Here is a 27,469-nt window from a genome sequence, read left to right as displayed (position 1 = left end):
CCATCCGCACACCCCAGTCCTGGTCGTCCTTCTCCACAACTCCCTGCCCGAATCCAGCCTTTCACCAGTTGGGGGTCCCCGCCCGCCCCAGGCCGGTCCCGCAGCCCAAGGCGGACGTTGGGAGGCGGCGGAACCGGGGCGTCGTTTCGGTTTCCTTCCTCCTCACATCAGCCCCTCCCGTCGGAATGGCCGACGCCAGTACCTGAGTCTCCCGGGGAGCTCCGGGCCACTCTCCCCGGCGGGCAGCACTGGGGGGGCGGGGGAAGGAGTGGTAAGCGCAGGAAGAAAGCGGGGAGGGAGAGACAGCGGGCGCGGACCCGGCGTCGGCCGCTCCGCCGCAGCAGCGCCCCCGCTCATCGAGCTGATCGGTGCTCCGCGGCCTGGAGCCAGGCGAGGGGGCGGGCCCAGGCCGCGGAGATGGTCGAGGGAGTCGAGTGAGTGGAGCGTGGAAGGCAGGTGTGCAGGGCGTTAAGAGGTGGAGGAAGCTCGGAGAAGTCACTCGGGGTGGCGCTCCGGGTACAAGCTCGGGGCTGGGGTTGAGGGGGCGTTTAGAAGGTGATGCTTTGTGCGCAGCCCGTGCCCCTGCGCTAAAGAAGCCGAGTAGAAAACCATAAGGATGGTTCGCAGCCCCAGGACAGCTTCCCAGCGTCTGGGGGCCTTTTCGGAAGAAAGATGTGTGACCCCTTGTTTATCGATGCAGTTAGACTAGCAGGGAGATACTGAGGGTTATTAATCCCGTTTCCTCATTCCAGACGTTCGGAATCTCTGGTCCGGAAAGGAGATTTACAGCTAGTTTGGTCAGATTTGGGACGAGGACTCGGTGTTCTTTCCCCTGTATCCTTTACTTCTTAACCTAAAATAACTGGGTCGACACCGGAGCCTTCAGGTTTCAGGTGGGAAATCACCCTTGTATTGCCACTCCAGTGTTCTTTCACCAACCACCCTCTCACCCCTTAAGCTTGAAGGTGTAAATATGATACTGAAGTCGCTGGGCGTAGTGATCCAGAACAATTCCAGATTTGCTTTTACTTTCTCTCGTTTCACTTATCCATTCCTCCCACACACGCTCCAGCTGGATTGTTTTACTCATCCCCCCCCCTTATCATTTGTATTACTCATCTTTCTCATTTAATAGTTATAGATCCCTCGTTGACAGTGTTATAGTGCATTTTTAAGTCAAAACATTGTAACTAATTGAAAGATGCCTTGCTAGGACGACTCTCAACTCAATTACCTCAAGTTGAATCACCTGTAAAGCTTTAAAATGTAAAGTTTTAAAAGCTTTAAAAATGACGATGCCCAAGCACTGCTTTGAGATTCTGATTCAATTGGCCGGCGATGCTGATAAACACTGAACCACGGGTTCTCAAACGAAGATAGCTCCCTATCTGTGAGTCTACTACTCAGACCCAGGCTGCCTTTGACCTAGAAGGAAGGGAAGCTTTTAACAGTTTGTTTCTCTGCCTAGGCATGATGGTGAGACTACTCCAAACTCCACAGAGGCCCCGAAAGTTATTTTTTTTTCCACAGTTGATTTTATATCTGTAAATCTGCTTGTTATGGGGTGCTTCCCTGCTTCGGTGCCTTAGCCAATTCGAACCTGAGGCAATTACAAGATTAACCCTTCTTTCACCACAATTTACGACATTACGACTATCGAGTTGTAGGGGCACCTCATTGGCATAGATTTTATAAATAAAACATTCTATTTTTTTTTAAAGACTTATTTATTTGACAGCACGTGCCCTCAAGTGGGCGGAGGGCCAGAGGGAGAGAATCTCAAGCAGACTCCCAGGCGCGGAGGAAGAGCTGGATCTCAGGACGCTGAGATCATGACCTAAGCGGACATCAAGAGCCCGACACTTAACAGACTGAGCCACCCTGGCGCCCTTTTTTGGTTTTGTTTTAACCATAATTCTTTAGTTCTGCCAACCATTTTGGTATGATTACTTAGGGGAGGGGTAATGCTAGCCCCACCCCTTAGTCACCTGAACAAAAAGGCCCTTTGACTATCCCCAACATTTCTGAAAGCACAGAAAATGTCATTTTACAGTGAATCAGATATACCAGTAAGCTGAAAGAATATAAATAGCCCGGGATATAGGGTCAGAGCAAGGGTCCAGTCTCACCAACTTGAATTATTTGGTTATTTTTACCCTATTTTCTCTTTCTTGAGTTTCAATTATTCAGATGTTGGTCCTCGAATTTTCTTATCATTTCTCTCTCAACATTAGATCTTCCACCTTAACTAGGCCTGGTGTCCTCTGAGCCAGAGATCTTTTGTTTTACCCTCTTCTAATACTAAATCTCTGGGCTTCTACTGGATTGGAGAAGGGATTCTGAGCATTTGATTCTTAAACAAATTTTCTATTATTCCTCCTGTTTTTAGCTCACATCAAGCTCAGAGTTACCAGCACTTCTGAGCCTTATGCAGGGTTTAGCTGTGTAAATCAGGTTGCTTCATGGCCTGCTTAGGATTCTTTTTTCTTAAGACTAAGGTAATTGTCACGGATTCACCTACTTTCCAGGTTTCAATATATTGTTGCTATTGTCTCTGTTCCCATAAGGCCAAAAAATATATATATATACATATATATATACACAGGTCAACAACTGTTCAACATCAAAGTGTAAATCAAAAGAAATATCATTTTTCATCTATCAGTGACCGGGAAGAAAGGAGTTGTTAGCAGCAGATGTGCAATCCATTCTCTCCCATTATAGAAGAATATGCCTAGGAAAGCAGGCAAGCATGTGATTCTCTGAAATATGGTAATAACAGACTTGCTGGTAAACAAACTAGTATCTCCTAGTAGGAGAGTTCATATCTATAGAATTCCTTTAGCAGGATAGCCCTGGGCTGAGACCACGTGGTAAACACAGCAAGAATCTGTGGATTTGAGGTGCATGACTGGAAAATATCATGTAAGTTACGTAACTTAGCCTTAAATGGAGAGTGTTTCATAACTGAGTTGGTTCCTTCTGTGTAAGTGAGGTGACTGCATACCTTAGTTAGAAACCACATCAGTTATCTTGAGCAGATGTGCATCCAACACAGGAAGAAAGGACCAGGGGAGCAGCATGAAGAGTCCTAGACCTCTTCCTATTTTGTCTGTGTCTCTTGGTTACTGGTGTCTTTGAAATTAGTGAAGCTTGAACTTAGGTAAGATCTCTGATTACTGAGTTGTGAGTCTAATTTGAAACTTTGATTCTTTTGTTAGCTCAGTGGCAAAGATGAAAAAGTTTGTCAATACAGTGTTGGAGGTATGTACATGTGGTATAATGGGGTGGGAGGCCAAGGAGGTGGGAAGAACAAGCTTTCTTAAACACTGCTGATGGAACTGTAAATTGGTACAAATTTTTAAAGTTCAGGGTGACAATACATGTCAAAAATTTATATGCAGTTCCTTTTGATCTAACAAATTCCACTTCTAAAATTTATCCCATAGATAAACTTACAGAAATTGTATAAAAGCATTTTCTAAGAATATTCTTTAAAGGATTTTTGCAACAAGACTGAAAAAAAAAACAAATCCCAAAACCTTTAACTGTCCAGCAACAGGAAATAAGTTTGGTATATCCATTCAGTAGAACAGTATACAACCATTAAAATGAAGTAGATCTATATGCATTGACTTGGAATATCTCTATCTGTAACTGTAAGGTGAGAAAAGCAAGGTGCAGAAAAAGTATGTAGACTCTGCTTCCACGTGAGCATCATATACAAAAACAAAAACCAAAACCCAGAAGGGCTGGGAATCCACTATGGAAGATATTATGGACTGAATTATGTCATCCTTACCCCCTCCCGATTCATATGTTGAAGCCCTAATCCACAATGTGATTGTATGTGGAGACTGGGCCTTTAGGTAATTAAGTTTAAATGCGGTTGGTCCTAAGGGTGAAGCCCTAATCTGATAGGGCTGGTATCCATATGTGGGGACACAGAGATGATGCCATGTGAGGACACTTTGAGAAAGTGGCCTTCTACAAGCCAGGAAGAGAGGTCTCCCCAAAAACCAATCCTGATGGCACCTTGATCTTGGACTGCTAGCCCCTACAACTGTGAGAAAATTTCTGTTGTTTAAGCCATCTGGTCTGTGGTATTTTGTTACAACAACCCCAGCAGACTAATACAGAAAGGAAACCTTTCCTCATAGTGTGGTATTTTGTACCATTAGAATATTTTACCACGTGTTATCACTTTCTCAGTTAAAAAAATACACTAGAGAGTCTCATTTTCCGATTGAAATTGGGACTAGTTGTTGGTTGGTTAATTTAAAAAGTTGGTTAAAAGTGCCTTTTAAATAAAAGGCAGATATTGGGGCACCTGGGTGGCTCAGTCGGTTAAATGGCTGCCTTCGGCTCAGGTCATGGTCCTGGGATTGAGCCCCACATCGGGCTTCCTGCTCAGCAGAGAGCCTGCCTCTCCCTCTGCCTGCCACTCTGCCTACTTGTGCTCTCTCTCTCTCTCTCTGTCAAATAAATAAATAAAATCTTTTTTTTTTAAAAAGGCAGATATACTTTAATAACCTTTTTATTTTGACTCAAATGTATCATTATACATTTACTCACTAATCTCTGAACTAGGGCCAAGACCTAGTTCAGATAAAAATCTGAAAATGAGTCTGTTGGTTGGAGCGCCCCAGTGTCTTTATTACGAATTGCACTGTTTAAATTGTTTACAATTTTCAGTTTCATATTTTTTTCAAACTACAGCAAGAACTTTAAAAAGACACCTTTGAAGAAGTTTGAGTGCCAAATCAGTCTAGATTTTGTACAATTTTTCCCCAAAGTTTTACACATTTTTCTTACCTACATCTAATCCTAAAGTAACTTCTGTTCACCTTCAATTTAGTTTTCATAAAAACAACTTTCTATTTGTATTTCATTAGTTTGAATATTTAAACTCCATAAGTATAATAAGAGGTGTAAATATGTTACAAATACAAATTGACTCTAGGGGCACCTGGCTGGCTCAGCTGGAAGAGTATGTAATTTCTGATCTAGGGGTTATAAGTTCGAGCCCCACGTTGGGCATTGAGTTTACGTACAAAAACAAACAACAAACAAACAAAAAAACAAATTGACTCTTGATAAGCATATAGCTCAACTGTTTTGGTGAGGAAGTACACAGATGTATCACTTAGCTAACCTATTAGCCTCTTGTGCTCAGAGAGTCTCGTACTGTGTAAATATGGTTAGCTTATTTTACTTTTAATTTTGAAAGAACCTCACACTTAAAGAATATGCACAAAAAACTCTTGCAAATCCTTAATCCAAATTCACTGGTTATTAACATTCTTTTTCTAATGCCAGTCTCAACTCCTAATTGACTTTCATAACTCACAGCATAAATGATACTGAAATAGTTCAGGCCAGTCTCTCTTTCTCCAAATAGATGAAGAAACAGGGCCAGAGAGTTTATGTTTATGTGACTTAACTCAAGGGGGTTGTTTACATTTCACTTCATTTGTTTCATTCTCTTGAAATATATAGCTATCCCACCTCTTTCCTCACTGAATTATTTGAGTTAGTGACAGACATCATGCCTCTTTACCCCTTAATACTTCAATGGGTATTTCCTAAGAACAGAACAGTTCTTTTCATAACTACAATTCAATTCAATTTTAAAAATTAAACATTGATACAATACTATTTTCTAATAAAGCATCCACATTCTAAGTTTGCCAGGGGGTCCAGTTATGTCCTATGTGGCATCAGTCAGTGATTCTACACAGAGAGAATAAAGAGTAAAGAGTAACAGAGCAAGCAGGCTAACTGGAGTCTGGTTTTTAAAGACAGATTCTACTATAGTTTAATTTTTGTTAAAAATATGCAATAAAATGGGAATGTCCTCTGTGCTTCCCTCATGGAATTTTAGATGTGACATTATAAGATGGACTCATAGAGATGCTTTTTATCCTCTCCTCTTATTTATTGATATGACCTGTTGTAAGAATTTTATCTTTGAGAAATTGCCCCCTACAAAGATGACAAAGAAACCTGTGCAGGAATATGTCTAATTGCATTATAAATTTATTTACAACTTCTCTGAAAGTTAAAAGTGGCTACCATTTATTAAATGCCTACTTTTATTTATTTTAAAGATCTTATTTATTTGAGAGAGAGCGCCCGTGCATGGCGGGGAGAGGCAGAGGGAAAGAGAATCCCAAGCAGACTCCCCGCTGAGTACAGAGCTTTACTTGGGGCTGGATCATGACCTGAGCGGAAACCAAGAGTCAGATGCTTAACCAACTGAGCCCTAAATGCCTATTTTTAAAAGCACTATGCTTAATGATTACTATACGTTATTTATCATTTTCCTCATTTTATCTATGTGGAAACCAAGGTTTTGAGATGAACTGTGTAACTTCTTAAAGGCAAGAGAATGGTAAAGCTGGGCACATTAGTAAATACTGCAGAGCTATAAGCTTAAGGTGAGATCAATACTTTATTGAAATGGGCTGCATGATTTGCCCTTATAGTAGAAATAGGCAGTTTATTCTTTTTTATTTTATTTATTTATTTGACACAGACAGCGAGAGAGGGAACACAAGCAAGGAGAGTGTGAGAGGGAGAAGGAGGCTTCCCGCCGAGCAGGGAGCCCAATGTGGGGCTAGATCCCAGGACCCTGGGATCATGACCTGAGCCAAAGGCAGACGCTTAACAGTTGAGCCACCCAGGTGCCCCAAGCAGTTTATTCTTAAAGCATTGCAGAGATGATGGAATCTGTCAGGACTCATGTCTTGTGATAATCTCATTTGATTCAGGAGGCTTTAGTCTGTTGATGGTTAACTACAAATTTAATTTCTTGCTCAAGATGGTAATACTAATCTTGGGCGCTATATCAAGGTAAAAAATTCACCCATCAGATAAGTGACAGGTATTCTGTAAAAGTCTGGAGATATAAAGATGGTGAACAGTGTTAGCTGTCTTCCAAGACTTCACAAACTTACATAGACACACAAGACTAAGCAACTATTAAAAATTGAGTGTATTATAGGGGCACCTAGCTGGCTCAGTTGGTAGAACCTGTGAGTCTTGATCTCGGGGTTGAGTTTGAGCCCCATGTGCGGTGTAGAGATTACTTAAAATCTTAAAAAAATTTTGAGTGAAGTTATAGATTCAAGTGAACAATGGAGTATATATGTTTATACACACACACACACACACACACACACACACATACTTTAGCAAATAGAAGAATTGCCTAAGGTGATCTATTAGTATCAAAAGTGAATTACTTTGTTAGAGTTTAACAATAAATTAAAACCATAAGGGGAATCAAGCAGAGATTCTGATATACCTCAGGAAGAGAAGAAGCCATTACTATTTATAGGTATGAAAAGGGAAGGGAAGGGTCAACAGAACAAGGCAAGGGCCCCAGTTATAGAAGAAGGGCTGTCTCACAGGATGGTCATAGATACAGGAATGCTGCTATTGCTAAGACCACTTGGACCTATTTCTCCTACCTCTCTTGCCAACTAAGTGAATCCCATGCAAAAACAAAAGCAAGGTGGTCAAGTCTGCCCTTTTGCTTATATACACTTTTCTTTGAGGGGGTATTTTAGCATTCCCAGAGCATGGGAATCCTCAGCTTCAACCATCATCTCTATGAAGAAGAACCCAAGGAGGGGCCTATGCAAGGAAAAGGGCACTTAGGACAATGAGGGGATTAGAGGATAAGGAGAGCAGCCAATAAGAAGTGGTTAGAGTGGGGCTCCTGACTGTCTCAGTCAGTAGAGCATGTGATTCTTGATCTTGAGGTGGTGAGTTCAAGCCCCACATTGAGGGTAGTGTTTACTTAATAAAAAAATTTAAAGAAAGAAGTGGTCAGAGAAGTAGACATAACAATGAAGACAGGGCAATGTAAGACAAAGAGGAATGGTTATTAACATCAAAAATTTCAGGGGTGCCTGGCTGGCTCTGTCAGAAGAGCATATGACTCTTGACTTGGGGTTGTGAGTTCGAGCCCCACATTGGGTATAGAGATTACTTAAAAAATAAACTTTAAAAAACCTGTTAAAATAATAATTTTTAAAGTTTCAGAGAAATTGGTGGGGGTGGAGGAAGGTGGGAATGAAGGCTAGAAAAAGCCATTAAATTTGTTGACTCACAGACCATTACTGATTTTCAAGAAGTATTTTAGTAACATTATGGATGTGGAATCCATACTGAAAGAGTTATTTTTTAGTGGAATTACAGATTATAAATTTCACTTTCAAGAAATTTAATTGTAATGGGAAATAACACATGAAGTTTTAGTTCAAGCAGCAGTAAGATCAAAGTATGATTGGAAGTAACCAAGTTACACTTAGGAATGGGGAGTAAGGATGAGAGTGAGATTGAAATGCAAATCAAAAAAGAAACAAAGACGGGTGATGCGCCTGCAGAGGAATGAGGATCAGAGTTGGAAGAGCAGCAGAGGTGAGTTCTGGGCAGGATGGAGACAGAATCCTTTCTTGGAGGCAAGAGGGAAGGAAGTGACAAATGATAAAACTATAAAGTGATTTTGAAATGGAAAAGAGAGAAGTTAGGGAAACTCACAAAATAACCTCAAAATGGTCAGTAAAACTCAAGCAAGGACTTATGTGAAGGGTCAAAGAAGCAGTGTTGGAATTGGGAGTGTTGAGATGGAAAAGGTTAAAGAAACGGAAAGAAAATGGAGAAGGTGTGGAACTCAGCAATACACTGAACAAAAGGATGGCTCAGCAGCTGCGAAGATACAGGCTAGAATCGTGATTTTGACTGCTCCTTTAAATCAAGGATGTGGTCTTAGATTCCTTTTTATTTTCCATTGTACCTTGCATGGGCAAGCACACAATGAATTTATTGACTGGATTATGCTTTTGAAAGCTTGCTTTTGAATGAACAGAAAAGACAAAAGAAAGAAAACAAGGGAAGTGATAGTAAGAGAAAATGTTTTAGCCTTCCCAGGGCATGGGAATCCTGGAGGCGTTGTTTGCCTAATGACCTTCAAGTCACTTACTTTCAATATTTGTGTCATTTCCCAGGCACCTAAGAATATCACAAACTCTTCATAAAATAATATTTATACATTCTTTTGGTCACCTTATAAACAATATAGAAACTTTCCATTTTTATAGATTTTCTTTCTCTGAACTGTTTCATTATTATTATAGATTGATTCTATTGGCATTGGTTTTCTTCTGGCATTTCAAGATAACAGGAGGGGAAAAAGGAACACAAGCAGTAGAAATTTGTGACTTATAAAAATAAAATGAAAGGAAAGGAAACAGAGGCAGCTTGATTACTTTAAACCTCAGTCAATACCATTGCCTTTAAATATTGAAATATTAATTTTGGGATTCCACAGTCATTTCAGCTCATCAGTATATCTGAAGTTACATTTGAATTTCATAATGAATTTCTTGAAAGCACTTTATCTTTGCATCTTACTTACAAAGTGTAAACAAGCAAAGTAATTTAAACAAGTGTTAACTAGAAAACAATTCTGAATCATCCATGGCCTGCCATGTCATATCCAATTTTTCTCTATGTTGTGGTAGATTGCATGTCTACTTTTAACATTGATAATAAATCAGTTTTCCTTCTGGCCCTGGTTATGCTATTGTTTTGAGTTTATTAAGCATCCAACTCTCCCCATTTTAAAAGAAAAAAAAAATGAACCAGAAAAATTCACAGCATCTTTTCTCTGACTCTGAATTCATCATATCGGCTTAGAAGGTATACTTTAATGTTAAGTAGCCCCAGGTCTGAAACACGGCATATGAGATTAACTATAGGATATCTGTCTGGCATCAAACTCCCTATGGAATAATTTTAAGAAAACGCTTTGGCAATCACTGAACCACCCTCCCCCATCTTTTATAGAAAGAGCAGTAACGAGTTTTCCAATTATTTGGAACATAATGATAGTAAACTTAAAAACATACCTGTTCTTGGAATTAGTTTGGAGAATTCTTGAGAAACTATTCTCGAAAAAAGAACCCATCTTTATGTTCTGGAGCTTGTTTACTGCAATACAGTACTTAGGATATACTCTTTTTTTTTTTTTTTTTTTTAAGTTTTATTTACTTAAGTAATCTCTACACTCAACATGGGGCTCAAACTCATGACCCCAACATTAAGAGACGCATGCTCTTCCAACTGAGCCAGCTAGGCACCCTGAGAGTATAGTCGAAGACAAATATATGAACTTATATTTTAAAAGTCTGGTTTCTTTAAGTGTGTACAAATCCTCTGAGTCTGCACTAGATCTCAGGATCCTGGCACTGACAACATGCTCCAGAGATGCAACTAAGGCATGCCCTGAGTCAATGTCACATCCGTGGGCACACACACATTTCCCCATTTGCTTCCTGATTTCCCAGGTTACACTTAACTTCAGTTACTGTACTTTTGGTTCCAGAATTTCTATTAAAAAATAGATTCTAATTCTCGTGAAATTATCCATGTTTCACCTATTTTTTTGGACATTTTAATCAGAGTCCTTGTCTGCTTATCTAATCCTGGATTCCCTACGGGCTGGCTTCTATTGTCTATTTTTTCTTGGTTTTAGGTCATAAAACTCTTATTTCTTGGCACACCTAATAGTTTCTGATATTCAATATTGATTATTGAGTATAAAATAATTGCATATTAAAAATTAAGTATAAATTATTGAGTGTAATGAAATATTGAGTGTACCTTTATGGTATTATCCTTCTCCAAGGAAGATTCACTCTCATCTCTGCTGATAAAGATGCTGAACAAAAAGCCTCTGAAAAACAGTGATTTTATCATGTCAGCCTCCTAGCCCAAAATAGTTTCAGAAGTCAGCAAAATTTTGAGGAGTGCAGATTCTTCCAGCCTGCCTTCAGGGGATATTCCTCATAGGGAATGTCGGGCCACAATTAGGCATACACCTTGAACCCAAAGAGCCCGCACCATGATCTGACCTCTCCATACACTTGCCCTCTTCCAGGTACCTGGCTACCCTGACTTCTGCACCTGCACAGTAGGAACTCTGTCAGCCACCTCTGGGCATCTGGGGCCCTCGAGGCCTGTGGAGCAAGGGGCAGTCCTCAACACCTGCATTACTTCACATGAGGAGAAAACCCACCCCCCACCCTCCCAAAATCGCTGTGAGGCAGAAGCTGAAATGAGCTACAGTCAGTCCCCATGCGGACTGGCTGTGAGAATGGGTCCCAGGCTTCTCTAAACAAAAGGTTCCTAAGCGTCTCTTTTTGGAGCATAAAACCAGATTCCTCCACCTCATTTGCTTAGGTTAAGGCATGGAATTAGGTAGATTCCAGGTACCTATAATAGCCCCCTCTTGTGACCCAGCCTTGCCTGACATTGTCTGGTCCTGGTCCCTGGCTCCCCTGACCTCTGCCGCCTGTGCATGCACAGTCCTCACTCTGTCAGCAGGTCTTTGTGTGCCCGGGGCCTTCCTGGACTCTGGAGCTCAGACTGGATGGCAAATACCTCAGTAATTCCAAGGTGGAGGAAGCCCACAGCCCAAAACTCTCTATGAGGTGGCAGCTTTAAAGTGTTGATAGTAGGGGCGCCTGGGTGGCTCAGTTGTTAAGTGTCTGCCTTTGGCTCAGGGTGTGATCCTGGCGTTCTGGAATCGAGCCCCACATCAGGCTCCTCTGCTGGGAGCCTGCTTCTTCCTCTCCCACTCCCCCTGCTTGTGTTTCCTCTCTCGCTGGCTGTCTCTCTCTCTGTCAAATAAATAAATAAAATCTTAAAAAAATAAATAAAGTGTTGATAGTAAGTCCCCATTTGGACTAGCTGCCTGGTGGGGCCCCAGGCTTCTCCTGGATTTGGGGCTCCCAAGCTGTCTCTTATGGGAGGGTACCCTGGCCCTCTATCCAACCTTGATGTGGCAACACCATCAAGACTCCTCCAGCTCTGCCTTCTTGTGGAACATGGACATTAGTGTAGGTTAGGTCTTGGAATTAGGCAGATAACCTTGTATCCCCAAGAGCCCGCTCCTGTGAACCAGCCTCAGGGTGGGGGGAGCCCAGCCCCCTAAAATCACTCTGAGGCAGCCACTGGGCATGGACCTGGAGAGGCTGCCCCATAGGAACACTCCTGGGGGACAGGCCTATGCCTAGCAGCTAGCCCTTCCTGCACAGATGCTCATATTCCCCTTAAGCAGAACTGGAGTATATCAGACTACCTCGTCAGGTTGGGCTGGGCTGTTTGGTGAATTCTCCAATAAGAAACCCCAAGGGAAGTCTGGTTATGGTTAGAGCAAGGTTTTGAAGATCAAAGCTTATGCCTAATCACAAGCCCTAACCTACCCAATGAGGAATCTCCTCTGATTAGCAGAGCTCAAGGTCGCTCGACTGACTTGCTAGGGAGGGGCCATTAAGAAGAGACACTTGGGAGCCCTGATGGCTAGAGAAGCCCAGACCTAACAGGCAGCAAGTCACATGAGGACTGAATGTTGCCTATTTGTAGCTGCTACTTCAGAGTGATTTTTCAGGAGGTAGGCTCTCTTTATTTGGGTAGCTATGCAGTTGGTTGGGGCCTGGACCTAGCTTCCCCAGTGTGGAGAGTTCTAGCTGCCCAAGGCCTGCTGAAGGGATACATCCTGTACATATGGGCACAGTACATTTAAGGGTGCCAGGGATCTTGACCAGGGTATGGGTCTGGAAAGACAAGATCACAGGATCAAGCTCTTGTGAAACAAGGTATGGGCATAACTATAAGCCCTAGCCTACACAAACACATATTCCTCGTGAAGGCAGAGGAGGAAACTGGACTACCCTGCCAGGGTGGGCTGGGCAGCTAGTTCACATATCCTCCAGTAAGAGATACCTGGAAGCCCTGGTTGCAAAAGCAGCCCGGGACTGGATCAAGAAGGAAGTCCAAATGGGGACTGACTGTTGCCAATTTGCAGCTGGCTTAGAGTGATTTCTGGGGGTGGGCTCCCTCCAAGCTGGAGGCATGCAGGTGGTTGAGGGACAGCAGTGTCCCAGGTCAGCCCGGGCTACCCACAGCCTGCTATAGGGGTGTGTACTGTGTATGTATGTGGTGAGGAGTTCAGGGTTGCCAGGGATCTGGAATGTAGCAAGGGTCAAGAGGCCGACACAAGTGTAGACGTGTAAAGAAGAAGGAATGGGCTTAATTTTAAGTCTTAGGCTACACAAATACATGTATTGCCCCTGAAGACAGAGCTGGAGCATACTGCATTCCTTCTGTCAGTGTGGGCTGGGTGTCTGGCAGGTGTACCTCCAGTAGGAGACACTTGGGAGCCCTGCTTGCTAGAGAAGCCAGAGCCTGATCAAGTAGCAAGCACAAATGCGGACGGTTATCAATCTGTTGCCCTAGTGTGATTGTTGGGGGGTGGACTCATTCCTTCCTGGAGGGTATGCAGAGAGTTGGGTCCAGTCCTAGCTCTCTGTGACTCTAGGGCCCTGCTGTCCAAAGCCTGCTAAATGTGTGCATAGCATATGCATATGCAGTGCTGTTCAGGGAAGCCAGGGATCTGGAACAGGACATGGGGCAGGAGATGCTACAGCATAGGAGCAAACTCTTCAGGGATAGGGTTTCTGCCTAACTGAAAGCCCTACAAGCCCAAAAGGGAATTCTCCATGAAGGTAGACCTACAGATTATTCAACCGGCCTGCCATGGAGCACCCAAGCAGTCTGTCCAGGACATCCTCCAATAAGAGACACCTGGGAGCCCCGGTCACTGGAGAAACCCGGGATGCCAGCAGGCAGCCAGTCTAAATGGGGACTGTCATCCATTTGCAGCTGCCCCCTTTGAAGAATTTGGTGGAGGTGGGCTTCCTCCATGCAGGAGGCTATGTTGTGGTTGGGCTTGGCCAGAGATGCACAAGACAGGCTGATAGTGTGGACAGCACGTCCACGGGCCGAGCAGGTCAGGGTAGCAAGAAACCTGGAATGGATTGCATGCTAAAGAGGCCAGGTCACAGAAGCAGGCTCCTAGGAGTACCAAATATCAGCCTAATAACAAGACCTACCTACACATTGTGGAATATCCCCCACAATGGCAGAGCTGGAGTTTTTTCAACCATCTCATGATGGAGAGGTATGAACAAGCAGAACAAGGTATCCTCCATTAAGAGATACCTGGGAGTCTTAGTTCTTAGAAAAGCCTGGGGTCTCTTCAAATAGCAACACCACATGGAGCCTGATTTACGTTCATTTCAGCAGCTACCTCAGAGCAATTTTCAGTGGGTGGGCTCCCTCCCCTTGTGGTAATGCAGATGGTTCTGGATGGGCCCTAGACCCACATACCTTAAGGGTTCCCGCTGCCTAAAGGCAGCTGATGGGGTACACACTATCCATGTGTCAGAACGAAAGGTGAGGGTAGCCAGGAACCTAAAACAGGGCAAGTGTCCAAAAGACTGAGTTGTAGAAACGGACTCTTGGGATTACAAGGTATCTGCCTAATTCCAACCTAACCTACACAAATGTGCATACCACCACTGGAGGTAGAGCTAGAGTTATCTGGACTGCCTTGCCAGGGCTGAATCTGATGGGCTGTTGGGGGTATCCTCCAACAGGAGCACCTGAGAACCCTGACTGCTATAGAAGCCAGGGACCCTAGCAGATAGTCCACATGGGGACTGACAGCCACCCTTTTCAGCAACTGCCTCCAAGTAATTTTCAGTGGGTGGGTTCATTCCAGTGCAGGTGGTTGAAGATGGGCCCTAGCTCTACAGGCCTGGAGGGCTCCAGCTGCCCTAGGGCAGCAAACAGGGGATGTACTTAGCATGCACAGGTTGCTTAAGTCAGGGAAGCCAGAAACGTGGGACAGAGTAAGTGTCTCGAAAGGACAGGACACAGACTGGGCTAACAGGGATACATGGCATCTGCCTAATAAAGTTTAACTTACACAAATGAGTATTATACTCCTAGAAGTAAAGCTGGGGGAATAGGGACTTCCTTGCCAAGACAAGATGGTCTGGGTAACCTCCTATAACAGACACCAAGGAGCCTTGCTTGCTGGAGAATCCTGTGATACCATCAGACAACAAGTATCAATGGGACGATTACCAGTTTAAAGCTCCATTGCTGAAAAATTTTGGGTGAGAGATTGCTTCACCCTGAGGACATTCAGGTGGCTGAGATCTGGCCAAAGCTCCATAGGCCTGGAGTAGCTCTGGCAGTCCAAGGCCAGCTGTCAGGGCATAGATAGCACAAACTCAAGATAGTAGAAGACCTAAAACAAAGCAATGTCTGGTAAGCAAGGTCGAAGAAGAGGACTATTTGGGGATATTGACATTTGCTTTATTCCAAGCTGTAATTTCAAAAAAATGTAAATATTCCCCTTGAAGACAAAGCAGGAAAGCTCTAGATTCTATGCCAGGGCTGCATCTGGTGAGGCGGCCTGGGTATTTCCCAAAAGGACACATCAGGGAGCACTGATTACCAAAGAAACAGGAAACCTAATTATGCAGTCAGTCCAAATGTGAACTCAGTGTTTCAAGTTTAAAGCTCACACCTCATAATAGTTTCTGGGGTGTGAGATCTTACCACTTTGGAGGCTGAGCACATGGTTCTTCACTAAGATGCCCACAGGCCTGTAAGGGTACAGCTGCAGTCCCTGGGATGACCAAGTGCATACTGTGCACCCAGCACAGGGAAAGTGCCTGCAAAGGCCGTGTAGCTGGTGTCCGCTTTCAGATGTGGGAAAACTCTGCCTAATTCCAAGCACAAACATTCAAAATATCAAAGTTCCCACTGAAGGCAGAGCTAGAAAAATTTGGACTGCCTTGCAAGGGCAGGTATGAGTAAGTCACAGAGGATAACCCAACAAAGACACCTGAAAGGCTTGACTGTTGGAGGAGCCCAGGACACAATCAACTAGTTGGTCAAAATGGGGACTGAAAGTTCCCAGTATCAAAAGGAGCCTAAGAAATATTTTTCAGTGTATAAGCTCTTCACACCCTGAGCCCATTCAGTTGCCAAGGACCATCCAGAACTTTGGGGGCCTGGGAAGTTCCCTGAAGACCAAGGCTTGCTAATAGGTTGCAGATGAGGTGGCAGCTAAAAGGAACAAAATGACAAAACAGGCTTGGCTCAGAAAAGGGGGCTATCTGGGGCCTTTGGCATTTGCCTCATTCTAAGCCTTATCCTACGTTGATGCTCATACTTCCCCAGAAGGCAGAGCTGGAGAAAAATGGCCTGCCCCACTGGGTTGGGGCTAGAGCGTGGACCCCAGACCCCACCAGCAGTGGTGCTACCCTCCAGTAAGACACATCTGGCACTACTGAGTGGTGGAGAAGCCAGCAACCCGGTCAGGCAGCCAGTCCCAAGCTGGAGTGGCTGCCTTCAGTTTCCAGGTGCTACTTCAGAAGCCTTTTGGGGCTGGGATCCCTACGCCCACAAGCCTCAGCAGGTATTGTGCACAAGCAGGAGCTCCACAGGCCTGGAGGGCTCATAGTGCACATGCTCGAGCTGTGCAAGTCAGGCAGAGGCCGGGAGGAGGGCAAGTGTCTAGAGAAGCAGCCGGAAAACAGGCTGTCCTGGCTACAAGGCATTTGTATAAATCCCAGATGCAACCGGCTCCACTGTGCACAATAGCCCTGAAGGGAAAGCTGGAGGGTGTCTGGATTGCCAGGTGGCCACCACCTGGGGCAGTGTTCAACGAGACACACCTGGAGGCCTCATTACTGGCAAGCCCGGGGCTCTCTGGCAGCCGTTCCAAAGGGGGACTGACAGTTGTCCAAACAAAGCAGCACCCTGAAAAAGGTCTGCTGGGGGCTAGTGGGCTCCTACAGGACTGGAGGCCTGGCAGGTACTTTGAGACCAACCGGAACTCCCCAGGCCTGGAGGGCCCCAGGTGCAGACTACCTGGTTGCATACCGCACCTAAGCCACCTGAGGAAGTCAGGGGAGAAGAGACATGGATAAAGGCCAGTGTCTGGTGACACCAGGTCACTGGTGCAGGCTCTGAGGGGCTGGGAGGCACGTCTCATTTTCACAGCAAGCAACAACCTTTCCAAATGCGCAGGTTCCTTTTGGGGGCAGAGATGGAGGAGTCTGGACTTCATCACCAGGGCAGGCACTACTTATAAAAGCCCCGAAAGGGAGGTGCCTGGGTGGCTCAGTCATTAAGTGTCTGACTTCAGCTCAGGTCATGATCCCAGAGACCTGGGATTGAGCCCACATCAGGCTACCTGCTCATCGGGAAGCCTGCTTCTCCCGCTCCCACTCCCCCTGCTTGTGTTCCCTCTCTTGCTCACAAATAAATAAATAAAATCTTAAAAAAAAAAAAAAAGCCCCAAAAGGGAAACAATCTAAATATCAATGACAGAATGGAGAAATGAATGTGGTATAGTCACATAACAGAGACCACACTATAAAGGAAAAATGTACACACTATTGATGAAACAAAGATCATGTTAATGAAAGAAAAAAACACTTAGAGAATACATTCTGTAAGATTCCATTTATACAAAGAACAAAAATGGGCAAAACTAAGCTATATTGACTGAAGTTAGGGTAGGGGTTATCCTTGAGAGGAGCAGGAGTTACTGGAAGGAGGTAAGAGGTGGACTTTCTGGGGGGCTGCAAATGTTCTGTGTTTGATAAGAGTAAAACGGGTGTGTTCAATTTGGGGAAATTCATCGAGCTACACACTTATGACATGTGTGTTTTTCATTAAAAAGAAAATTTTTAAAGAAACCATCCCACCTCCCTCCCCAACCTTTTGTATTTCCTACCTTCAGGAGTTAAGATGCTTTTAACCTTCTGCAGGAAAGGCTGGTCCACAAAAGCTGGTGGTGGACAACTCATTCCCAGTGTTGGGTTCTTACTGTCGGCATCAAAGGTGACGACATTGTAGTGGGACCGTACTGGGAAAGAGAAGCAAACAAGTCTTTGTCTAACACCATTTACATTCCTATACCATATCTCCCCTGTGACCTGTGGTGGCCGCAGGCGGCTCAGTCAGAAGGATGACATGGAGGCTGTGGTTTTTCTGTAAGGGCACTGACGTCACTGTCCAGGAGATCATTGTCAATCGGGTTCTGCTGTGAGCATCCACATGACAAACAGGGCATTTACCTGATCTTTTCCAGATTTAAAAGCACCTTCGAAAGCACACACATTCATGGGATCCACGCTAGCATGATTACTACTTCGTTAAGAGTCCATCTAACAAGTAATTTTTAATCTCAGCAGAACATCAGAGTCACCTGGGACTATTAGAAATACTTCAATATTTCAGGGTCAAAAAATCCTGGTGTGGGAAGGAACAGGTGGGAGGGGAAACAGGAAGCCTCAGGTATTTTTTCTTAAACTCCCAGGTAATTCTAAATACAGGCAGAGTTAAGAACTATTGATTTAGGCAAAGCAGCTGCCTAAGCCTTTAAGGGCTGACCCAGCAAATGGTTGTAGGAGAAAATGTTCTCAAATTAAAGTTAGTGTATCTTTTCTAGTACTTGAACAATAGCTGGCTGTTCTGTATGGATAAATGTTTTTATGATTTGTCCCCCATAACCGACCACCTGGACCTGCACATACACAGGCAGGCTAAGGAATGCTATTTGTGAGACTCATGCTGTGTGAATAACCTTGACAACCCAGTTGTTTAAAATAAAATATCTGGCTTCTCGGTCAGAACTGGCCCTTCTGTTCTAGATTCCAAGAACTACATATCTTGTCTCACATCCACTCCTGCTCCAGGCTGGGCTGCCCCTAGGAATGGAATCAGGGAGAGGAGGCAGACACACACAGCCCAGGCTCCTTGAAAATACAGAAACATGATAACATGGAAATGCAGCTGGTTCCAAACTGCACATAGGCAAGTAAATGTTTAACTTCAAACCCTGTCATTTGCCCTATAATTATGGCCTTTATGGGGATGGTCAGTTGCAAGTCTCACCTGAGGGGCGGATGCTCCCCCCAGGCCTCTCAATCAGGACTCCAGCCTGGCTGTTTCCCCAGGGCTTCCCCAGCTGATGAGGTCAGATGTTGTAAATACCTGATCTGATGTAGCTTTGCCTTATTTTCATTTATTGTCTACTATTATTTTCATCTATGTGTAGATCACTTTTCTGTTTCAATTAGGTTTCTGTAATAAATAATAAAGTTTTCTTTCCTTTTCGAAACTGAAACATGACTGTTGTGAATCTTTTGTGCAGAACACTGGCTCAAGAAAGATTTTGCTAAACGCACGAGAAAGAACTGATGATGCATCGGATGCACTCGTTGCTATAACAGAAATAGTTTCTACAAGGGTTAAGCCTGCAATGCTACTGACTTTGAGCAAACTTTTGAGACTATGATAATGATTTTTCATTAATTAATAAATATTGACATAGGACTATTGCATGCCCATACTGCCATGGCACAAATCTTGTGTTGGTTTCTTACAGAGCAGAACATGTTGGCTCATCAAAGTCTAAGGACAACCACTGCCCACATTTGTAGCACTGAGCCCTCTAATAATCTGGAAGGTGGTTGTTAGAGATGATCACCAGGCTGTTCAAAACTGACTGATATCACAGACTGCCATGAGCCTAGCACAGTTTTAAATTCCCATGTATTAACTGTGTTGGGTCTGGGCCCCCACCCTGGCCCCAGCCTCAGAGAGGTAACCTGTGAAACTCTGACATACTTAAGTTCAGTGTGCAATTAAAATTCCTGTACCATCTGTCCATCCCAGCACCAAAGTACTCACCCCGGGTATCCTACTTTGCAACACCCTACCTGGGAGATGCTCTGATCCAGTGAGAACCAGAGGATCAGTTATGGAATGGGCAGACCAGGAAGGGTGGGTGGCCTGAGCTCACTAGGTTCACGTAAAACTGAACCAACCTGACTGACTTCTCCCTGAGGGACTCATGCTCAGGGAAGCACCGGTCTCCAGGAGCCTACATATAAAGTGTCAAAAGGAGCACAGGAGATACTGCAGAACCTTAACATGCCTTTTGTCCTACGTCTGAGATAGGAAATATTAAAGCAAAATGGAGGCTGAATTCCAGCAGCAGCAGCAGCACGGCCATCAGAATTCCTGCTGAGTAGCATGTGCTTCAGGATTTCTCACCCTCAGCACTACTGACACTTGGGGTCAGATCACTGGCAGGGGTGGCTGTCCTGTGCACCGCAGGATGTTTAGCAGAATCTCTGGTCTCTACCCACTCGCGGTCAGAAGCACCCATACCCTGCGGTTATAAGGACCAAACACATGTCTGCAGACACTGCCCAATGCCCTCAGGTGTACAAACACTGACCTACATGAATGCTGTTTGGCTCTCTCCCCAGCTGAAAGATTGAAAAAACAACTTCCAACACACACCCCAACTTTTCTTCCCCTTTTTCTCACCGGGCTACAGACCTTAGGTTCCTTGGGAAGATAAGGATGTGGCAAGGACACAGAGTCAGAAGAGAACCACGAGAAAAGCCCACTGATCGGTTAGCACCCCAAGGGCAGAAATGGTTGGTTTTACTTGCTGCTGTACCCCAACTCCTAGCACAGTGCTGAGCACATGGCTGGCACTCTAGATTCACTGAGTCAATACATCAACCAATGAATGAACAAAAAAGGGTGAAAGACGGGACAATGCTAATTGTTCGAGATGAATTCTAAAGGCCCTCGTAGATCTACAGACTTTGGATGACTCTTCCTTCAACACCCCTCCAAATTCTCCAATAGCCATACCTTCTCTTCCCGCCAGGCTGGTAATATAGTCCAGGCCATCTGCAATATGGACCTTCATCCGTTCACTCTGGGAGAAGCCAAACCACTGGGTGGCCACTTCCAACATGGAGGGGTCGATCTCCACAGCATCAATGCAGGACTTCGGGAAATGATCGTGGACGAACAGGGGGAGGCTGCCCCCACCCAGGCCTACCACCAACAATGCCAGTGGGGTCTCTGCAATAAAGAAATAAAGCATCATTTGACGATCTGCTCACTCAAAGTTTTGTACCAGCCTTGGGGAGGGCAAAGGAGGGAGTTGGATTACTGGCTCTGCCCAAGGGATACAAGATTTAGAGGCCTAGCCTTTCTGTCTCATCCCAGAAATTTAGGGGCCAATCTGACATCTGAAAACTCAACCCTGGCCTCACAATCCTTCCTTTACTAGACCTAGAGGCTGAACCAGTGTGCTATTACAACAGACCCAAAGCACTCAGCTGACATTGTGCCAAGATTCCCCACCATAAGCATTATTAGACTTCCCCTAGGAATTGGAAGGGACAATGGCCAACATCTCGCTCATGATCACAAGGCTTGTAGATGCAATGCCCTCTGCCCAGCTTTCAACTCAAAGGCCACAACTGCCTTCTCAGACACATCAGCCAAATGAAGGCAATCCATCCAGGTTCCAGAAATCACGGGAAAACAAAGGCCCAAATCCTAGTTCTAAGTACAAAGAAACCTCAGCAACCACAGGCAGACAGAAGAAGACAAGAAACAAGAATCACCAAAAGGAGACATTAAATGTGGGATTAATATCTGAGGATTAGCGTAAGAACTGAGACTCTAGGGACATACATCGACACCAAGATAGGCCAAGAGTACAGGGTGTTTCAGTAAGACATCCTCAGGACTTTGGGTGAACAGTTACAAGCCTAGACAGAAAAATAAGCATTTTTGCTACTGTGGCCAGATCCAAACTTATTATTAGAAACAATGTTATAATTGTTCTACTTATAGATTTTTTATTTAAGTAGAAATTCAAGAAACAATTGCATCTGGTGCTCAAATAATGAATTACTGAAACCAGAAATTCTTCTCAAGTGCACAGGAATTTCTGGAATCAAGATTTTTAAATATTCCCTCTGGTTACATGGGTAGACACATATGCAAACACTCATCAAACTGAACAACTTAAAATCTGTGTATTTCATGTATCTCACTGAATACATTTCATACTTTAATATTTTAAATAAACGAATAAAGAAAACATTTAGACTTCCACACGTGCAGCCATTTCGAGATTACAATTTGAGTTTGAGGAAAAGTTACTGGATGTTTATTAACTTAGAAGAAGATTGGGAAGAAGAAAACTATGAAGATATGTGCATGTGTTGGTCTGTAATCGCTGTGCTCAAGCCACAAGACAGCTGTAATCTTACACGCCCCCTCCTGTGGAAGGCAGCGGCGTCTCCCTCACCCAGGAGCAGCTCCGGGTTTCTGAGCAGGGCAAGGCCGGCAATCATTGCTTTGTGGTGTTCACAGCACAGGTAACTCTTGTCAATGGACTGCCCTGGGGCTGCAGGGAGGTCCTCTGGAGTGTCAGCAGGCCGCTGCTTCATCCTGTCCTTTTTCCGTTTCTTCTGGGCTAAATGAGAGAGAGAGAGATGATGAGGTCCTATGCTTAGCAGTCTAGTCCGTGGAAAGCAAGCCATACCAGCAGCACTGTGCTGTAGCCAGCTTGATTCGACTCAAGAACCCAACTGCTAAATATACACAAATTTTGTGACTTGGTTGACATGTTGGTTCTTTGAAATCTGCCTGTGGTGGTCATTTTTATGCCACAGAAATCGGCAAACAGTACATATTAGGGTTTTTCTTTCCCCCTGAAAACACAGCTGTTAAACATTTCACACTACCACCGGACACCAAAAACTCAGAAAAGGAAAAGTGGGGCACCTAGGTGGCTCAGTCAGTTAAATGTCTGCCTTCAGCTCAGGTCATGATCTCAGGGTGTCAGGACTGACCCCTGCATCGGGCTTCCCTTCTCCTTGGGAGTCTGCTTCCCCATCTATCCCTCCCCCCGTTTCTGCTTTCTCTCAAATAAAGTCTTAAAAAAAAAAAAAAAGGGAAAGGTGGCATCGCACCCAAAACCCTAGGAAAACTGAACTGAGGAGTCCTAGCCCCTTTACACTGAGAAATAGAAGGCCACTAACAGGAAAAGCTTATTTATAAATCCTTTCAGAGAAGTAGGACTTAAAGTCAGTAATTACCTCCTCCGCGCCAATTACTATACTAGGACTTCTAGTTATGTAACTCTTACAACAACCTTATAATACCCATGTTAGGCAGATGAAAAACCGAGGATCTGAAGAGTTAATAATTAGCCCCAGAAACAGCAGGAGGTGCAGTCAGGATGTGAACCTGGGACTGCCTGTCTCCAACACCTATCGCCATTTACTGTACCATACAGATGGCAATACACACAGCCCTGCAGGATGAGGAAATCACAAGTGCTCAACAAAGGGGAGAAATCCTATAAAGGCCCCACTAGTTTCCCTCTGATATAGAGTAACCAGATGTGCATTTTTTACTCAATACATTGATTTTTGAATTGATTATACTGAGTAATGCACTGAGCCACCCAAGTGCCTTTATTCTGTCATTTTCAAAAGCCAAACCTAAACACAAGTTGTTGCCTCCCTCTCTGTGGAGCTACTGCCCACTGGTCCCTCAAAATTAGGCCCCAATGTCACCATCTCTGGAAAAGGCTGGTGGGAAGTGGGTAAGTCTTGGACTGGAGGGGGCTGAGTTTAACCTCCCATGTGACCACTCACTATACCTACGCTGTTGGGCAAGAAACTGGTGCCCAGAGCCTGTTTCCAGTCAATACAATGAATGAACCTTACAAAGTTATTATGAGATTTCAGCTGTTGAAGGAACACACACACACAGCACCCAGCATCGGTCTTGGCACTCAGAGCATCCCCCACGGAAGTTACCTTTCTACGCCTCTTTCTTCCCCAGCTCCAGGACACTTCACTCCATCAAAGCCCTAGCATTGTACTCAGCAGTCGTCACCCTGGGACGTGCCTTCCGGCTCTTGCTGCTTATGGGCTGAGCGCGGCGCCTGAAATTCAGTGCGCCAGCAACACCCGTTCCGTCAACAGACCCCCGTCTCAGTAAAGCCACAGGTATTACCTGCTTTACGGGGAGGGACAGTGACAGAACGCACACCGCGGCTCTGGGAGGCCACAGCTCGTTGCACGACTAAAGTCACCCTTCCAGTGAGATTACGAACTCAAGGATGGGCTGAGGCAGGAGGTCTGGCAACATTTCAAAACGGCCTTTTCGCCGGAAAACATGGGCCCCATGTGCTATTGTCAGATCCGGCCGGTCGCTACCTCCAAGGGCTGGGTTAAAGCTCTCAGTCCGCACATTCCCGAGCACACACGCAGGACGCCAGGCCGCGCTCACCTTCTCCCTGGGTTTGATGTACTTGTGCAGCACCCCGCACAGCTCCAGGTAGCTCCCATACCACTCGAAAGCTCTCTTTCCCCGCTGCTGGAAGAACCTCTCCCAGTAGTCGACGGAGCCGAACTCCCTGGAGCTCTTGGGTAAGAGGTTCATACTGTCACTGTCCGAGCTGCGTCCTCACGACTCTGCTACTCGCCCTCTGAGCTACCATCGGTGGGGCTTCCACACACGCCGGCACCGGCACCCTGCCGTGCTGTTCTTCCCACGACAGACAACCACACTGACTTATCCCTCGCTCAAAACCCCAGGGATGAGCTCACACGTCAGCCCCACGCACGACACTGAACCTAATACCCGGTCACCCGTCCGCCCAGCTCACACACCCAGCCCCACGTGCCGAGCCCCTCACACTCCCTCAGAGCCGGGTTGCAGACGCAGCAATCATATCCGGGTACCAGGCGTCGCGATTGGTTGGCCACCCAGACCCTCCCAGCGTCTCATTGGTCACCGCTTTTCGCTCCTGGAGCCTCATTGGCCGAGACGCGCTCGCCACAGGCCGGCGGGGTCGTCGCAGGCGCCGAGCGGGTCTCTGCGCGCCGCAGCAAGGGGCGGGGCCACGGGCCCGAGTCCCGGCGGAAGAGGCCCCGCGCCCTCGTCTGCGGGATTGCGTCCGAGCGCCGCGCGAGGGCAGCCTTTCCTCTGCCGCGGAGACTATACAGACCCTCCGGGCTCTGTGTTCGTTTTCCGTCCCAGCGGGCCTCCTGGCCACTTCAGATCTAGAAGGGCGGAGCGCAGCCTGTGGGGGACGCGGGGAGGAGGAGGCCCCGAAAAGACAAACCAGTAGAAGGGCAAGAGGCGACTATGAGGAGAGCCCGTCCTAGCAGGAGAAAGCCTTCCTAGCCCGGTTATCTTCTGCACCTCCCGCCCCGCCCTCCCTTAGTTTAACCGCTCAACTTACAAAATTGGAGCTTGTTTTGGAGAAAACTGGCACTGGGTGGTATTTTTTCTGCACCAAAATGCAGGTTCCACTATTCATGTAGTGACGTGAAAATTCAGAATTGGAATAGCAACCACGTTTTCGAGGTGCCTCCTCACCTTCTCCCCACAATGCACAGCGTGCAAATTTCACACTCATTTTGACAATCAGCCTCCTTAGATTGTCATTCTGGTGTCATCTATCAGTAGTTGCTACTGCTTACCTGACGTGTTTGATGAGCAAACTGTACTTTCAGAAGCTCATCTTATCCTAATACCCTAAGGAAGTTCCTGTGGCGGACACCTGTGCCACATAGGAGCATCGCTGGGCTGTTCACAGCACTGTGAAATGCAGGCAAAATGTACAGACCGAGCAGGGCACATACGCTTGGAAGGAGCATCTGTAGTCTGGGCTATTAGAGACCTCACCAGCAGAGGTAGCCAAGAGGACTATTAATCCTTAAAGTGGACTTAAACTCTGGTGTAAGAGAGTAGTTCTCCAATTTTGGCATGCATCAGAATCACTTGGAAGACTTATTAAAACAGATTGCTGAGCCCCACTTCCAGACTTTAGGATTGATCAGGCCTATACAGAGGTCTAAGGATTTGCATTTCTGGCAATAGTGATACAAATGATTGGTCCAGGACCACACTTTGAGAACTACTCTTTCAAAATAGAACTAACAGTAAAGTCACAACAAACTGAGTGCCCACTCCACAACTTTATCAGGTCACTCTAAAAGCCCTCTACAAGTGACATCAAAGAAAATCTATTTTCATGTGCCACCTGTTGAGTTCATATGATTTCCCTTCAAGAACGGAGCTGGAAGGAGCCTCCAAGGCGACTGCAGCTACTACAGCATGTAGAGTTCCTGATGAGTGAGAGACGGGTCCTTTCACAAAACACTGATTGAGAGCTGAGGATGCCGTTTTCGCTTGAAGTGCTTCACGATATTGAAGGTAAAAACATTTAAACAACAAACAAAAGAACACAGCCTCTGCCCTCTCCCCTGAGGACTTATTCAATTCATCAAACATTTAAATTGCCTAAGATGAACCAATCTTTGTGACGAAGCTAAGGATACAGAGGTAAGCCAGGCGGTCACATGGTAGACACACAGCAAACAATTACAACAATAATCTGTGTGAGGGTTGTGGTGAATGCTGTGAAGGAGAAGCATAGGGTTCTGAAACGGCAGATACCTTCCAGGCCTCTTCTCCTCTGCAGGTGACCAGAGAAGGCTTTCCTGAGGAAGGGACAAAAAGTTCTATGATCTGTCAGTTTGGGTAAACACGGCACACCTGAACTTGTCCCAGGAGTATCAGCATGACATCGGTAAGAGCCAAGCATGTCACCCTCTCAAGATCTCTTCAGGAGCATTTGGCTCCTGGTCTTCCCTCTGTCTCTATTGTCCATTTGCTAATGGCTTGATATTGGAAAAGATAGTAAGAAGTGATTTCTGTCATAGCTGTGGCACCAGCCCCTTATTTAATGCTCTAAAGAATACAATTATTGTTTGCACTGTGTTTCAGACCAGGAGGATAAGTAACTTACCCAGCCTCTCTTATGCGTTCTTGCAGCCTAAGGAAGCAGTAACAACCACAGCACTTTAAGCTAAAATTTGCTACAAGTTTCCTAAAATGTATGGATGAATGACTCTTGCAGAATTACTTTAGTTAGAGCATTAAACTCTGTCTTTTAAAATACTTACATTTGAGACCTAGTTCTCTCAAGGCTAGACTATAAAATATAATTAAGCAGTGTGAATCATCAGTATAGTTAGCTTAAGCCAATTAGAGATTAAAATGGTTTGTGTTATATTAGGATCTCCAGAGTGGTTACCAGTGTGCTTTAAAATGCGAAGTGAGGGGCCCCTGGGTTGCTCAGTCGGTTTAGTGGCTACTTTCCTCCAGGTCATGATCCCAGCATCCTAGGATCAAGCCCCACGTCAGGCTCCCTGCGCAGTGGAGAGCCTGCTTCTCCCTCTCCCTCTAGCCTGCTGCTCTGCCTACTTGTGCTCTCTCTCTATTTCTCTGTCAAATAAATAAATAAAACTTAAAAAAAATAAAACTAAATAAAATGCAAAGTGAGTGTAGATAAGGTCATTCAATGTCATGGGTTATTCCTGAAAAATATAAATCCAGACCTCTAAATATATAATTTGCAATTACTAGTCTTACTTAATTTAAACATGGGGTTTTAGCAACAATATTCAATTAATTGATTCTTGCTAAAATAATTGCAAAATGAGGCATAGATAATAAAAGCATTTCTGACGATGTGGGGGACAGAGAATGGGACAGGGCATGAGATAGGCAGAATAACATTCCCCCATAGACGTGTATGTCCTAATTCCCAGAATTTTTGAAGAGATTAGGCTACATGGAAAGGGGAATTAAGTTTACTAAGCATCTGACA

The 27,469-nt window shown here is 45.0% G+C and overlaps 1 protein-coding gene across 13 annotated transcripts in view; it reads right to left on the bottom strand.

Moving 5' to 3' along the window:
• VAMP4 (vesicle associated membrane protein 4) overlaps positions 1–24,526 on the bottom strand; it is a 53,855-nt gene extending 29,329 nt beyond the window's left edge. For 6 of the 13 annotated variants that reach the window (XM_087858876.1, XM_087858880.1, XM_087858889.1 and 3 more), the window contains exons 1-4: positions 24,076–24,526; positions 22,079–22,246; positions 20,620–20,835; positions 17,678–17,809 (exon numbers count right to left, since the gene is read on the bottom strand). In XM_087858876.1, the coding sequence (XP_087715002.1) occupies positions 17,678–17,809; positions 20,620–20,835; positions 22,079–22,220 (490 nt within the window). In that variant the 5' untranslated portion in view covers positions 22,221–22,246; positions 24,076–24,526. The other 7 variants (XM_045813921.2, XM_087858924.1, XM_087858926.1 and 4 more) reach the window with 4 other exon arrangements.
• Between the last annotated feature and the right edge of the window lie 2,943 nt (positions 24,527–27,469).

Source organism: Ursus americanus, chromosome 2, assembly GCF_024610735.1.
Source record: "Ursus americanus isolate L20-20 chromosome 2, mUrsAme1.1.p, whole genome shotgun sequence".
NCBI lineage: Eukaryota > Metazoa > Chordata > Mammalia > Carnivora > Ursidae > Ursus > Ursus americanus.
The sequence above is the reverse complement of the archived record's forward strand: the minus strand, read 5'-3'. Positions and strand labels throughout refer to the sequence as shown.